A 16,799-nucleotide genomic window follows, 5' to 3' on the forward strand; every position below is an offset into this window, starting at 1 on the left:
ACATGGAACAAGACCGTCAAAGTTTCTGCTCAGACCTGAGCCAAAATGTACTTTGGCCCCACAAATGGGACAACAGTAAAAACAAATGAAATTCTTTGAGAATCTGAGTCATTGAAGATGAGAGAATCAGTACTGTAAGTTTTTTGTCATGCTCATCAGAGATCATATGTTTATGTTTTGAACTCTTTTGCAGACATTTAGACTTTTTTGGACTCTTGTTTAGTTTAAGTTTTGTTGTAGTTCTTATTTTATTCTGAATTCATAGCCCTTGTGCATATGGTCATAGTCTAATTCCTGTCTTTGTCTAGTTTCCCGCCATTTGTGATTGTCTGCCCTGCCCTAATTGGTGTCACCTGTTGCCCATCGCCTTGTGTATTTAAGTCTCGTTGTTTCCCTGTGTCCTTGTCAGTTAGTCTGTGTCTGTAACCGAGTCTGCACCTGTGTCTGTAACCGAGTCTGCACCTGTGTCTGAAACCAAGTCTGCTAGTTTCTGTGCTATGTCAAGTCCTTGTGTTTGTTCATGTATCTGTGCCTAGTGTTTTCTTCCTCATGGACTTACCTCGTTTTCTTTTGTTTTCAAGTAAGGACTTTTGTATTTTCATTTAGTTTTGTTCCTGTGTCTTTTTCTCCTGCGTGGGTGATTTTTGGTTGTTTTAAGTTTTGTTCCCTGGCCCTGGACTCTTCCAGTGATTTTGCTTTATTAAAAGACTTTTAGTTTACTCATTGCCTGTCTTGGGGGTTTTTGCATTTGGGTCCTCTCTTCCCTTGTGTTCCTGCTTGCCTTGGTTGTAACCTGGCGTGACACTTATGTAGTTATGTAGTAGTTTTCTCATTCTGGCATTAAAATATGATAGTTGTTTTTTTTTTTGTTTTTTTTGGCTAGCTCTATGACAGGCTTTCATTCTCTGCTTGAGCATGGCTCTTGGGAACACTATAATTCTTTTCCTTCAGATGTGGTCAGATGTTAAACAAAACTAGTTTATTCAAACATACCACACCTTCAGTCCACTAAAATAGAAGGTCAAGCACACCACCAGAAACCCAAACTGGTGTGCTAATGAGGCTAATGAGGTTCAGTAGCTTTGCACAGTCATAGCTTTATATCTCATAAAGAACATGGGTCTCAAAATAGGCCTCAGCAGCCCAGTCTCCTGGACCCTCTGTCATTCAGCTATTAATCATATGTTTGTTTGTTTGTTTGTACTGGCTCAAGTGTGAGGCACAATTCAGCATGGCTTGTGAATGACTGCCTCTGTCCTGTATATGAACCACATGAACAATAGACCTGGCTGGAGGTTGGTGGAAGCAGTATGGATAACTAATACGGAAAGTCTAAGATAACTTTAAGTTTTACATTACTCTGTTCAGCCAGTAAGAGCCTTTTTCCTTCTTTCTCTGTCACTGTCACAGGGAGAGCAATACATTCTCCTGCTGTTCTATAAAACATGGTGTACCAACACTTTGACTCCAAAGATACATGAACAGCTCTCACACATACACACATTTATATCCACCTGCCCAGCATGAACAAACTCGCATGCACACACACTCTAACTGCCCCCCACATTCAAGCTTAGTGTCTTCCCCCGTAGTCCATTTATACTTCCTCTCAGCTTTACAGATTGTGTATGTTTTCATGTGTGTAAGTATCTGTCATATGTGGTTGTATACTTACTTTGTGTGTGTGCTTTTCTGTCAGACATTGGTTGCCCAGGGAACAGCTTCACCATTGAACTATCCCAACCCCCCACCTCTTCTTCCATGCATGCACACACACACACACACAGTTTCCCAGCTCCACGGTTTCTTCATACAGTAGTGGAATGAGCCCTGTCTTGGCAGGCAAGCAGGTGGCAGTGATGGATGTGGTTTCAGTGAGTAGAATCCAAATTAAAATAGGGTATAAGGCAGTGGGACAGTTCAGACCCCAATGCTATATCGCTCATCCAGTCCCTTTAGAGATGTTTCATACATAACTGCTGCCTCTTTTAATTCTGTCCTCATTCCCTACTCATTTCACATTTGTTGACTTCATCTCCGTAAAGCCATGTCTAAGTGTTTGATGATGTTCTCACACTTAAAAATTTTTACAAAACTGATGTGTAAATCTCCCTATTTACTGTGGCAGAAACTCTGTGACTCTCTTACGAAGGCACATTCAGGAGTGATAATAAGATGTGTGACTGAAAGAAAATGTGGAGCTGACCTTTGCACCTCTCTTCTCCATCCTCTTCCCCTTCTCCTCACATGCACATACAGAACATTGTTCTCTATTAGCACACACACCCTTGCAGGTATGGAAGCAGTGCGTGTGCTCTCACGCCCATACATAAACACACACAGTGAGGCTGTAAATGTCACTGGGAGGAAATGAAGGCAGCTGTGGTTTTATGGTTTCGTCTGGTCTGTTATATTTATCTGACCCTCTCATGTGTTTACTGTTCCTCTCTCTCACACACACATTGATTATTCCATCAGCATTTTGATGTAAAGTACGACAGAGGAAGAGGAACAGAGGAAGAGCATCCTATTGGGAACAAACACTAAGGCTAGTTAGAGACAGATTCACTATGTACAAATTCTCATTTATGGTTGGGAGGAGGAAGGTTTTATACACATTCATACTCACACCTGGGAGATGCCCAGTACTGCCCCTTTCTTCTGCTGTTGGCTGCTAAGCAACCATGTGGGACATTAGAATCATATGATTTATTAAAAATCTATAAAGTGAACAATGGAAAAACTATTTCCAGTTATGCCACATACGCACAGCTGGGGACTCTTAACCTCTTATGAAAACCATCTAATACGTGATTTACTTTTCTATTGTTTTAATCTTATGCATGAAGGCAATTTTGAAGACAGCCTATGTATGAGGCAGAGCTCAGCATTAATGCCTTGCATGTGCTGCTGCAACAATCAAAATGCACTAATCTAAGGTGAGTAGAAATATGCTTAATGCAAGCTATTAAAAATATATTTCTTCACTTGACTTCCAAACGAGTCAAAAAGGAAAAAATCCTGCCACAAGTGTGGAATGCCAACCAGGTTTCTAGTGTAACTCCCTTAAATGTTGTGAAAGTATTTATCTGACAGATTCAAGTATTACTGCTCACATATTCAAGATATTTTAATGCGATGGAGGCAGTTTCTCCTTGATCTCAGTCAAGGCCGTCTGAGTTATGAATTTCACAGAGCGATGAAACTGCCTTGAGCTCAGCAGTGGTGGCTTGTTTGTTGCTGTGCACATGTAAGAAAGACTGTTGCTCTGACCTTTAACACTGTAGTGGTGCCAAGAAGGAGTTTGTTTCTCACTGTATTTCTCAGTATCTTGATAAACTGCCAAAACCAAAATAAGCATTGTACTTGAACTTCATGTCATATGTATTCCCAAGTATTTTTATGATGTTCAAACTGCCTTGAAATAAAATCAGAATTTTAAGAACTGCAGCTGGAAAGCTCATAGCCAATAAGTGTTAAACAATAACTTTCATTCTTTATTTCCTCTATTCCCTAAAAATACACCAATGCTTCCTGCTACAGATTTATGTCCTGCGGTCCTGCCATCTGTGGGTCAGACAAACATTGACACACATGCGCGATGGAATCGGCAGACATCAAAAAAATACACAAACGCATGCACACGCGTGCACACACATTCAACCTTCTCCCCTTAGTGAGCCTTCAAGCGTCTTTCGTCTCCTCACTCCTCCATCAGGTCTTCAGGGGAAAGGGAAACCCATGAAATGATTCCTGACATGACGGATCACAGAGCAGCGCCGGTTGAGCCGTCTGATATCAACACTTTTCTGCCTGACTGTGGACAAGTAAGGCAGAGGGATTTGCAATGATTTCCCCTGGCTGTGGCTGTAGCTGTATCTGCTCCGCTGGCTGAAGTTACTGATGCTAGCCCACGGCGCAAGTTCACCCAAAGAAATGCTGTCACATAGAAAACTGGTAACTCTGGTTTTAGTGTTCTCCATTTTTACATTCACTTTCTCAAATGGAACGTTTATGTAAAGTGTCGTGCACCGAGCAACTCTTACTTATTCATACAGCTTTTTGAACCCTTTTAAAGCCAAATTTTTAGTTTTGAAAACGCTGATAGCACCTATGGGTTTGAAACATTTCACTGAGTGTAACTGTTAGACGATGTGGGTAAGATCTCTCTCTCATAACATGAACTGTGCAGATCAACGGAAAGTATAATAAAAGCAAAACATAAAATGTGTCAAGCTTTATGGTTCCTGATAAAAACATATTCTTTCAGAACTGTAACATCCTGTATAAAATATTCACTCAACCTTTTGTCTTTAGAGACTCTGTGCTTTTGTAACAAATAGATTTACAATTCAACCCAGTGACTTGAAGTCAGCTTGGTGGGAGATGTGGTGGGAGAATTCCTGTGATGCAATCAGTCGGCAAGCGGAAAGACTGCTTTTAATCCCTTTTCCCTGTCCTCACAACTAAAGATCACATCTCAGATTCACCATGTTGTTTCACACCTGTTAGCGGACTGATGCTTTTAGGCAAATGTGTGCACGCCAACACTCATGTGCAGGCACAAACACACCCAGCAAACTACTTAACTGTAAGGATGAGACAGAAAAGGACAGGGAGAAACCGAACATTAGCTCCGGCTGCTGACATGAATGAGTTAGAGCAAGAGGAAAGAAAAACAACTGCAATCACCTGCTGACTCCATTGCAAACCTTCCTATGCACAGCAGGTCCTACTCCATAAGTTCTCGACTGTTCTCAGTCCTGACATAAACTTAAAGTACTTTCTATCAGTGTCAGAAGTGTTTGACGTTCAGGAAGACTGCTCATTAGCATGCTGGGCTACTCAAAGGTGTGAGCCACAACAATATTCTCGAATTCTGAGTCTTTCGTTTCCTCTTGCTCTCTCAGTTCAACTCATTATTTGGATGTTTCCAAGGAAGTCTGATCAAAGTTCTGATTTAACAGATCGTCTCTCTCCGCTCATCATACATCGCCCCTTAAGGAAAAATCAACCAAAGTGCTGGAGAAATGTATCAAAACATATCAAGGTATCAAAAGTTCCCATTGTTTCCATCTATGTATCTATTTGGAGCTGTGGAGTGCAGACAGGGTAGGTGGAAGTGCTCAGTCTTTTTCTGAGAGATAAGAATTTTGTTTTCTCGTACTCTGAGGATTATATTGATTATAGTGTGCATGAAGTGCTTCTTTATAGCTGTTTTCACATATGAACTCTGGATTTGCCTATTGTCCAGAATTGCCCTTTCCATGTCAATTCCAATGTCCACGTCTGACTACATGAAATATGTCTGATTCAGGCGAAGGGTGGCAAATGGGTAGAGCGTGCAGGAGGCAGGATAGAAACGTCATCAACACGCCCACCCGTTTCCTGTGAACTCTCCGGACAATTACCTGCTCTATTTACACACTGGCTCAATCACACACTATGCGGACTTTGTACTGGGGACCTGGCAGGGTAAAGTCTGTTTAATGTCCGGTTCAGTTGAATTGGACATTTACACATACACCTCCGCAGGGTAATGTCTACAAAAGTTCAGGGTTGCAGTGCACGTGCGAAAGCAGCTTATCATGCAACAGAAAAAGTCTTGTCACCCTGCAGAAGAATAAAATAAACACAGCACCGGACAAAGCAAATAAATTCAGAGACTCTATTCTGGATTGCTTTACCTTACCTTCAAGGATGACTTCTTTGCCAGTTTTCTTCAGCGCTTGCACAGCTTCATCATGTGTAGCCTCCCGTAAGTCATATCCATTGACAGACAGTATGGCATCACCAACATAAAGCGCCTCAGTCTGGTCAGCAGCCAGGCCCTTAAAAATCTTGGAGATGAGGATTGGCATCTTGTTCTCCCTTCCACCTGCATAACAAAAAGGGAAAATAATGCGGTTACATCTCATAATTGTCTCAGGAAGCTGCTGTTTCACACTGTTACATGTGTGGTAACATACATTCACACTTACACAGCAGCCATGACACTCAAACTTTTGACCCCTGATCAGCTTTACAAAGCCGCTTGGAATTAAGGTCTTTACTACTCGCACAATCCACACAAGGTGCAAGTACCTATTCTGAGAGAATGCCACATGTACACAACTTAGTTAAACATTTAGAAAACTGAGAGGCTGTTTAGTAGCTGTGACTAACAAAACAGCATCTATGCTATACCTATTTTGATTCAAACCACTGCATTCCTCATTTTTCCAGTATTTAAGGCAACTTCATTCACCTAAACTGTTAAGTTAAATAAGCATATGAAGACAGAAGCAAACTACAGCGGTTATCTTCATGTACTAACTTCTGCAGTTTCCCATGTCTTCCTCTCCCCTCCTTTCTCACTAATTAATGAAGATCGGCTAGAAAGCTGATGGATCTCCCTCTTGCTGTGGGCTTCCACTCTTCATGAGAAATAGCACCATTAATGTCAGCTGGCACTTGGACTCTGGCCTTCAGGCTAGTGAGAAATTATCTAAAAGAGGATTACATTTAATTAATTTTAAATACATCTTCCACAGGTTGCTTCCTCTGGGTGATCCCTCAGGATTTAACTCATGTATCTTCCCTTGGAGGCCACAGCATAGTGCTCTTAATAAAGAAACGCCAGGGCTGAGCTGACATGCTCCTATTATGCATGTCGACCACCATGCCACTAAAGGGATTTACCAACCACTTGACCGCTCTGTGGCATCAGATATTTGTTTATGCACTGCACTGCACTGCACTAAGTCTCTGAGTTATGACGTGTTGATAAAAATTTGAGTGGAGGTGAGATGAAGAGGAACCTTTAGCAATGCTGGTGGTGATGTCATCAATATGTGTCATCAAAATGTGAATCACTGAGGATATCTACCAAAGTCATGAACTTGAACCACTTCTTTGAATCTTTAAATATAATAAATGCACTGGAATTTGGCACAGGAACATGAAGACAACTTGTATATTTCCCTTGATTGATGACTGTTGTGGACACCCATAAAAAAATCTGTACAGTGCAAAGGAAAAGCATGCCTCACACAATGAAAGTGGACCATACACTTTGCATAATGTATATAATAAAGCACCAATATTCTGTTGCTGTTCAAGCAATGTGGCATTCACTGTGCATACAGCTGTAGATACTGTGATTGCCAGACAAGAACTGAATTCATAAAAATAGCAAAATTCCACATGATCCACTTTAAATGCAGTTTCTTTTTGAGTGTAAACACCATTTCTGCTATTAGTTACATTCATTCAGACACAGTGGGATGCCGGCTCAGTTTTCAGTGCCATACCAATCCTTGGTTTCATGTTAAGCTTACATAAAAAGTATTAAATAAGCCCTGCACAATGTGGTTTACAGATATGTCACAGATTAAGCTTACAGCCACAGCTGATACATGTCTATACTCATCAGCAAATCACTGTTTAGGAGCCTATCTAACACAATTAAGATGGAAACATATTAAAGTGTGGTTCTGAATGTCATTTTAAATAAGCTGGCACTCTGTGAAGCCAGTGTCCTGTTCTCTCACCCTCATCCAAACTTTCCCAGCTTGAGGATTAAATGTGAATACCTTCCAGTCACAAGTTGCTTCTCTAACCTTCGGTTACCTTTGCCCCCAATCTGCACCACAATAGAAACTGTAGCAAAATACATTGCACAAACTGCACACTTATTATCTGTATCGTCTACTAGACATCCAGCAGTTATTGATTATTGGGTCTATTCAGTAGGACTGTTTCAACTGATTTAATGTATTTATAGAATTTCCAGGAAAAAATGTATATAATCGCTCTCTGATTTGCACTATATTGAAGTGACTTAACATGACTTAACATTTAAAAATGACACACATATTGACAGAAAACTATGCCAAAGGTTAGAGTAAAACTAACTCACTAATGCAGAGTAGATGTAGAATCTTGCAGACTTCAGCAACAACTGCCAGGGCAGGATATGGTCAGTGACCTTTCAGCTTCATTAGAACTGACATACTAATATCTCGTGTACCAAACCCATGCTAATGGAGTGCTCACCATCGCACTTCCCACTTTACCAACTGCAGTTCCATCTCCTTTTACTTGATGAATGGAGGTAATTTATGTCCAGAATCTATTTATAGTAAACGGATGGGAAAGAAGGCAAAAGACAGTTTTGTTTCTTTTAGTTAGCCAAAGGATGATCTTGACACAGGTGTCAAAGTGACAGGGCATGACAAGGCATCGACATCAAAAGGATGAAGGTACATTTAGATAATAGATCTTTGAATCGATAAGGAGAGGAAAAGTGACTTGATGTAAAGGAAGAAGATGATTTTCTTCACCCTCTATTAAGTCTGACCTTGGGGCAGCCAAAGGAGGACCAGCAACAGCGACAACTAAACATTAACCTTTTCCCACCTTTACATCCCCCTCCTCTCTTCACATCCATTCAGGTTCACTTTCAATCTCAAATACCTGTTACTGCCATGAGTGCTAAATAAACATCCTTGACATATTATAGGAAAAATGCTGTCAATATGTCTGCCACTCCTACACAACCCTTAATCCCCCAATATTCCTTTCCCATCCCTGCCCTTTTTTCTCCAACTTTTCCTGCCAAACACAGTTCAGCACCCTCCAGCTGGCAGTCTGTCACTCAACTGTCAGGAGGGTGGTGGTGGCGGAGGTGGGGTGTAGCCACTGGAGCTACCCATGACAGGTAAATGAATGGTACTGGGTTATACAACACTGACACGTACCTAATTAGGTAGTTTTGTGCTAACAGTCTGTTTGTGGTGATAATGCTCCTCTCAAAGAATTTAGCATGATCAGCACTTCATCAAACTTTCTCAGCTGAGGTGCATGCAGTGCTTATGAACACTGAGACAAAAAAACAAACTGAACACAAAACTCATATAAAACAAAATAATGTGCTAATGCATTCCTGATGACTGTGCAGAGCCACATGAGCAGAAGCTACCTTTTAAATTATAGTTTTGTTACTTAACGCAGTGTTAAGTGTCTAAGCTTTGTTAACTGGCAAAAAATATTGTCTAGATGAACATCTGAGCAGGTCTGTGACTAAAGTGTTGGAGGCCCCAAAGATTGCTTTCATAATATGTGTCCTAAAACTTCAAGCATTGATTTCTACTTGCATAAAGTGGAACAAATCACATTGGGACAATTAAAACCATATCAATGAAGGTATTAAATCCAAAAAATGTATTTGCGTGCGTTTCAGCCACAGCTTAACTCAAAATCAGTAAAACCACCATTCTGGCAAAACCCAGTAAGTGCACACCCAAGTAGCTCAGAAAAAAAACCCAGGTCGACAGAAGCATACCGGTACTCCTCCTCTCGCTCTGACCAGTGAGATGTCTACAGACCTGGAGCCTCATTTCCTAGGGCTCTCCTCTTAAATTTAGACATGTGTGAGTAAAGGTTGACTGCCTCCATGCTTTTCTGCACGCTGGGGTGGGCTCCCTAAAATTAACACTAGTGGAGTACTCCACTCCCAGCCACATAGCTTTCATCTTTGGCCAATGACAACTGCCTGCAGTGGACTGCTCCTCTCAGCTGTTCACAATGTGGTGTCAGCTAGCCCACAACTTTTGCCATGTTCTTTCTTTTGCTTTACCCTTTTTGTCACTTATTCATTCATTCATTCATACTTTCTTGCTTGCTTGCTTTCTTTCCTTTTACTCATTTAACCTCTTTGCCCCGTGCTGTGCTCCATTTCATCTAGGGCTTGCTCTTTGTGCTCTTGCCTTTCTCTTTCTATCTCTCTGCTACACCCTTCTGCCTCCCTCGCTTCATCACTGCCTTTGAACAACCAGCATCACAACAGTGTCAAGCCAGCAGGGTGCCAGCTATGATTTTGTTTTAATAGCATGCTGTCTGATTTTCAAAGCCACCTATTTCCACAGAGATGGACATTACATTTATGTCATTAGGGGCTGGCTTGGTTGTTGTTGATGGCGGCAACAGTGGGGGAACTAAAATTAACATGTCACCAGCAGCAACAATGATAATACATCTTTGCAACATGACAATGGAGCAAGTCTACAGCTGCCCATCATACAGACCCTGTGCATTGCAGAGTGGCCAAGTGACAACCTGTCAATAAATGTGCACTGCAAGCCAGTCAGGAGGTGGAGGCTTTAACTCGCATGCATGCAAGTTCAAACACAATGCACACATATGGATGGAACCCTAATTTCGGCCACTAGAAAATTAAAATGACCATGAAATTCTGTAACTAAACTGCAATAGAGATGTAAAGATGCGGAAAGCATCATAAAGATAACGAGCAGTGTAAAAAAAGACAGACAAATTCTGTGGGCTTCAATCTATCTTGCTCTACCAAATTTGAGTTTAAAAAAACGTAAACAATGTTGGTCACCACCACGAAATAAAATCTAAATCTTCCCCAGACTGCATTATCACACCACTATCCACTTTATCTTTTGTATTTACATAGCTTCCCAGTGCACAACCCTCAGTCTTCTTCACATTGTGATCACCACTGAGATAGTGGCCTGTTGCTGCAGGTCGAGAAAACAGGACAAGGAAAAGGCTTTTATCAGCCGCTGCTCAGTACACAACACAGGTATGTAAGTCTGGTTTGTAAGATATGGAGAGGTCACAACCTTTTCCCATTTAGAGGTTATGCGAGCAATCCTGGTATAACCTGTGAGGAATCAGTCCTCACAGACATACCTTTAAAGTGAGAGACGATTTTCTCTTTTTACTACGGGTGTTTTTTGAAGGTAAACAAAAAAAAAAGTTTTATAAGAGAAAACAACTGCAAACATGCTAACAGTTGACATGTTTTTGTCTGTGCTGGTTTCATAACATCTTGGGACCCTGTCAGAAGAAGGCGTATTCAATTTAACATATCTTCTGGCTGTATGCGTGACTATGACTCATAAATAAATCAAAAGAAAAAACAAAAACAGAAGTGACGGTTGGTATTGCAGTTAAACCCATTATTGACAGCTATTAGAAGTTCTATGGGGACCTTCGTCTGTAAAAACTGGTGTTTGAGATAAGACGAAAGTGTTTGTGATTTTGTAACCTATCAAGGAAACAGTCACTCCCCCCCCCAAAACTATAACTAAGTGACATGTATTTTCCTCCTGCCATTAACTTAACCGTGTTCATTTGTGGTTCGCCGTTCATTAGTGCTGTGTGACGGTACACAGTCAAATACCGAGCCTAACGTTACACTACGGCAGCTAATTGCCATCTCCGGTGACTCCGGGGCACTGAAATGGTTCCCCACTGAGGTGAGGCACAGCCTGAGATAATCACAGCTGTCATTTTGATGTGTAAAAACAACAGCCCTAAATTTTTTATCAAGTGCGAGAGACTTTGTGCTGACAAAACATAATAGAAAAGTTAAAGTTATCTCATATTTGTGGGATCTAGCCTAACGGTCAGCTTTAGGTTAGCTAAGTTAACTGACAAGTCGACGGTTGGTGGTTTTCTTTTTTTTTTTTGGGCGTCCTTGACACAGAGTGCACTCAAAGTCCTAGCCAAAACTTGTGTTAACTGACTGTAACTCGTCGTTTATGGATTTAGCCATTTTGATAGCACTTCTTTACACTGTCATACCTTTGATACTGATTCCGAGTCCTCCAACATCTTGCTTGGTAACTCGCACGGTGCGCTTCACGTTGGTGATGGTTTCCGGGACCGGGGACGTGCTGAGGTTCGGGGGGTCTCCGTTGATAGCACCGGCGGGACTCGGGTTGGGCTTCGCGGGCTCCTCGGAACCTTCCCCGGGATTTAACGTGAGCGTGTCCTCGGTGAGCGTGGCCAACACCCGGATCCAGCGGTCCACGGTCACACGAAGTTCTAGCAGTCCCGTTTTCTGCTCCTTCATCGCGGCAGCCATGTTCAACGCATTCCTGGAATAACTCTAGGCGGGCTGGCAGTCCTGTAGAGAGATAGGGGGTGGAGGGCTGAGTAGGGGGCACACACACTTACACACTCACACACACCCTCTCTCTCTCTCTCACTCTTTCCCTCTGTCTCTACTTTGTTCCAAAGAGGTTTACCCAGTATAAGTAAAGTTAATTGAGGGTGATACGATTAGCAACGCTGTTGACACACACACACTCTCAAAGTTCAAAGAGCTTCTTGTCAAGTCACCCCCCCCCCCCCCCCCCCCCCCCCCACATTAATGAACTGTATGCGGTTGAGTCACACATAATTAAGTTTTGATACATTCATTTATTTATTTATTTCAAGTGCATTGACCACCCGGGCTCAGATCACAGATCTAATTTGCAGTGTGCCCAGCAGACACAAAATCACTGCACTGATATATGCAGACGTTATGTCATGAAGAAAATGGAATCAATAGCGCTTCCAAGGCTAGAAATACTTTTCTGCCTTTCCAGTGGAGAGAGCTCATATCAGGCATGAAATCCACAAATCGTCTCCAGCGTGATTTCTGCTGACAAAGAACATGCACACAATGGATGTGATGTTAAAAACAGAGTTAAGAAACCTAATGTTTTTTGTTTTTTTTTAGCATGTTGCTCTGGAACCTCTCAGCTTATAACAAAGAGAATTATTTAGACTTAGTTCTGGTCAGTACAATTATTCACAAAAAAGAAACAATCAAAAACATTCAGGCTGATTTTGCCTTGGAAGAGCAGATGAAAATGATGCCCAGTACGATGACAAAACTTGTTGAAAATAAAAACCAGTGGCATCTCAGTTTTTCAGTTTTTCAGTTTCTCTCTGCCTCAGTTCTGATTAATTTTCCCATTATCTTCAGGGCTCAGGACAACATTTTGAATAACTTTTTCTTTGAACCAGCCCTATTTTTCCCCTTATTTATTTCCTTTATTTTCCCACCACCTTCCACCAGTCTGATCTATCAAGCAATTTCAAGGGATTTGCAAGTATTGTGTCTCAGACATGCACAAATATCTGTGTAAATTTGTAGCTGTAACCTTTAATATTTTTTTTTGTTTAAATAATCTATGTTTCAAATAACATGGAAAACTTTAAAAATGCTGTCTAATATTTGTTTGAAACTGATTTGTAATAAGCTATGATTTCAGGAGTAATAAGCCATTTGTTCTTCATCTTGACTCCAACTCAACATGGATAAGTATTACACTGTCTTGGTGACTCAGCAAAGGTGTGCTTAATTGTGCAGAGTAGACATTAAGAACATGCATGAGTCACTGAAACAAGCTGATGAAGCAGTCCACGTTTCCTATGCTGTGTTGCATCTGCGAGTAATCTGCCAGCCCTTCAGCTGTGTGTGTGGCAGTCGGTGTTGCATCTGCTTCACAGCAGGTGAAATAGCAAATAAGTTACAGCACCCAATTTTAGAAAACACTCTTCTGGGTGGGCTGTTGATGGGCAGTTGCTCCCTTAATGAAAACAAGTTTGGAACATTGACGGAAATTTGCTGTCAACTCATACAGATGGTTTTAAGATGCTCATCCGTTAATAAAATCTCCTGTTAATAGTAATGCAGCTAAGCAGATAGACTACCCCAACCTAAACATCTGCATTCAGTTGTAATTGGTTAATGTTTCCTGGGTATATGTTGAGTTGTAGTTTTATTTCCTATAACAGAGTTTTGTACATCGATTGAACATAATGCACAGACTACAAATTGAACATTCTGCTCAACACAAACTCTGTTAAAGCTGGTTCTTGATCTTCTGTCTCCCCCTAGTGAGTAAAAGCCTCCATTACTCCAAGACAGACATTTAAATACCTTGGTGCTGCAGGCAAAGGCATCATTTTGATTATGACACAGATATCTGGCAAGGATTTTTTAATATATGCTATACTTTATTTGTGTGAAAGACATTTATTAATATTCCTTTTGTGGCTTACTGGCAGTTTTATTGTAAAATAGAAACAAGCCAAATGTAATAAAATCAAAAAAAAAAATTAAATCAAAAATCAATTGCTCAAAAATTAGGCCAGGCTGACTAAATATAGTCCAACTGACCTTGTTAAGCAATATATCTTACATATAGATTAATCTCTTTAGCATAAGATTAAAGATACAATTGCTGTGTCATCAACTAGCATTACACCAGCACAGTCATTAAATCCCAGGATTAAATGTACCACAGTCATTAAGATGATATCCAACCATATGTCCATTTAAATGCATTCATTGTTTAAGCAAACAACTTAGTACTCAAGTCTTGTAGGTTTTGAAGAAATATTGATTTTGAAAACATTAAAGAAAACATCTCTAACTTAGGGAGTCAAAGATATTGAAAGCTTTGCAACAGGAACAGAGGAAGCCTTGTTTTTATCAACTACCTTAGACTTTAAAGCTCAGAAAAGAACTGATACACAATAACTCTACAGTTATTGTGTTTACCATTAAGAGCAGCATATTAATACATTCATACTATTCCTGTGTGTAATATATTACATAGACTATGTAACCTTTTGGTCACTCATGCTTAAGTAGCTGGTTCAATTTATTTAAAAGGCATAAATTAATGAATAAATAAATATTCATAACTACTTTGGATGTAAATGTGGTAATGAACATAATCTAACAGTAAAAAAAAAAAAAGAACAATGCATAGTCTTTTTTGGGGACGTCCAAAGTGACAAACCCATATAATTATTACCCAACTTTTTTTCTCTATGAAGCTTTTTAGTCTCGTTAACCCCGGTTTGGTTATAGCTCATAAATGGCTCAGTTTTACAGCTCTCTTCAGCCAGCCACAGCTGGCAGCTGTTGTTTGCAAGAAACAGCTATGATAAACCCACTGTATTGTACATCCCCAGCAACAACAAGAGACAGACAATCCTAATGACCTGCCAGCGAACAGAGAGGACTGACCTGACATTTGTGTAACATTTAATTAACTAAAAGCTGGATATTTCCCTCAGGAGAAAAAAAGAAAAAATAAAAGACGAAGAAATGCTTGAACACTTTTGATATATGTTATGGAGTTTTTCTGGCTCCTAGTGGCCATAAATATCAATTTAAGATTCAGACTGACTCTGTCTATATTAATGTTTGAGATGGGGTAAGATTGTGGTGAAAACTCAATACATTTAATGGAGAAACTATGGATTTATAATAAGTTTTTTGACGTTTGACTGTCTCTCAGTAAACTTACACCTGTACATTCACTGTTGTAGAACTCTTTCTCCAGACAACACCACTTTGATGTTCTACTTAGCACATGTATTGAACAACAAGACGTGTATGTGTGTGTGTGTGTCGGGGGGAGGGGGAGTGGTTCAGGAACAGTGCATGTAGAGCGTGTTTAGCATTATGACAAAGTATTTGACCATCTGACCTCCTGTCTGTACATCTGTCAGCCTATTCCTTTGTGATGTGAGTGGCAGGTGGCCAGCCTATCTTTCACAGTACCAGACCTTAATATTTTTTTAAGGCTTCAATAGAACAATAGGATTTGTACGGATCTCTCACACACAAAAACATAGATGTTCTCTCATAGACAACACGCTTGTAGTATGGGGTTGATGTAGCCATGCATGGTATTGAAAGCTTGCGTGTCATATGGAAACATATGTACAGTGGCGTCCAGGACAGTGTCACATTTCCTAATGTTCTGGCTTTACTCCAGCACATTTGACATGAGATGAAATAATGACTCATGTCTTTAGGGGTGTTTGAATGTATTTTCATCCATATTGCAGAAACACTGTGGGACTTGTAGCCCTGAATATGCATTGTCTCCGAACCCCAAATTGATGTAAAGCTAATGTCAAGACTTGTAGCCTCATAGTCATTGTTTCATGTCAAATCCAGTTGCAATGTGGGATACAGAGCCAAAACAACAAATATATTAGTTAAATATACACAGTTGCCCATAAAGTTGGAATAAAATATATTTGACCTCTTCTCATGATTTGATTGTGACAATGTGATTTATTCTTGATAGATAAAGTGTATATCTTCTCAAAACTTTATTGATCCAATGTGATTACCAATGTGTTTAAATAGGAATAAAAAGAGGAATGTGTCTGAAACCAAAATTGTATATGTATGTTCTCACATAGGGTTTTTGCACAAATATACCTCTGCCATTATTTTAAAATGATCATCTTTATCATTCATTTATGGAGATTCCTAGGTTGTGAGTTATGGGCTCAAGTTAATGCAATGGGTGTTCAATGGTTAAAAATGTTTATGGATTTCAGTTAAATAAATTGTTAGACAAATAGTAATGTTCACACACATTCGCACAACTAAACATTACAATCCCCCCCACAACACACACACCCAAACACACCCACACACACACACACACACACACACACACACACACACACACACATCCCCGGTTCAATCAGTCACATATATGCATGTCTCAACTCCCCAAAGACAGTGGACAGTTGGGGTGGCCTGCTGATTAATTTCAGTCTCCCCCCACTTCCTTCTGCCTCCTCGTGCTGCCGCCATCCTCCATCCCTCCATCCATCCCTCCCCTATTCTGCTAAGGGCAGCAACTCCAGAGGTCCACCATATGGGCCAGTGTCTGAGTGGCTGTCTGCCTGCCTCCCTGCAACTTGCGTGTGTGTGTGTGTTTGCATAGCCTGCTTTGTGGGGACCTTTTTGAGTTAGACACTTTTTACAAAATGAGGACACTGGGGCTGGTCCTCCAGAGGCTCTTTATAGGCTTCTATCAAGACTTCAGACAGGTCCTCAGATAAATGGTAAAATGAAGAAAAAAATAAAGAAAAACACTGTGTGTACATTACGTGCATATACACATGTCTTGCTCTTTGCCACCCTCTATTGTCTTTGCACATTCACTGCACCAGAGCTAATAAAA

The 16,799-nt window shown here is 40.5% G+C and overlaps 1 protein-coding gene across 5 annotated transcripts in view; it reads right to left on the reverse strand.

Moving 5' to 3' along the window:
• snta1 (syntrophin, alpha 1) overlaps positions 1–11,992 on the reverse strand; it is a 29,302-nt gene extending 17,310 nt beyond the window's left edge. For 2 of the 5 annotated variants that reach the window (XM_041034828.1, XM_041034827.1), the window contains exons 1-2: positions 11,599–11,992; positions 5,693–5,878 (exon numbers count right to left, since the gene is read on the reverse strand). In XM_041034828.1, coding sequence (XP_040890762.1) covers positions 5,693–5,878; positions 11,599–11,881 — 469 coding nt within the window. In that variant the 5' untranslated portion in view covers positions 11,882–11,992. The remainder of the gene's footprint in view (positions 1–5,692; positions 5,879–11,598) is intronic. The other 3 variants (XM_041034829.1, XM_041034830.1, XM_041034832.1) reach the window with 3 other exon arrangements.
• Between the last annotated feature and the right edge of the window lie 4,807 nt (positions 11,993–16,799).

The sequence above is a fragment of the Toxotes jaculatrix genome, chromosome 3 (assembly GCF_017976425.1).
Source record: "Toxotes jaculatrix isolate fToxJac2 chromosome 3, fToxJac2.pri, whole genome shotgun sequence".
NCBI classification, from domain to species: Eukaryota; Metazoa; Chordata; class Actinopteri; family Toxotidae; genus Toxotes; species Toxotes jaculatrix.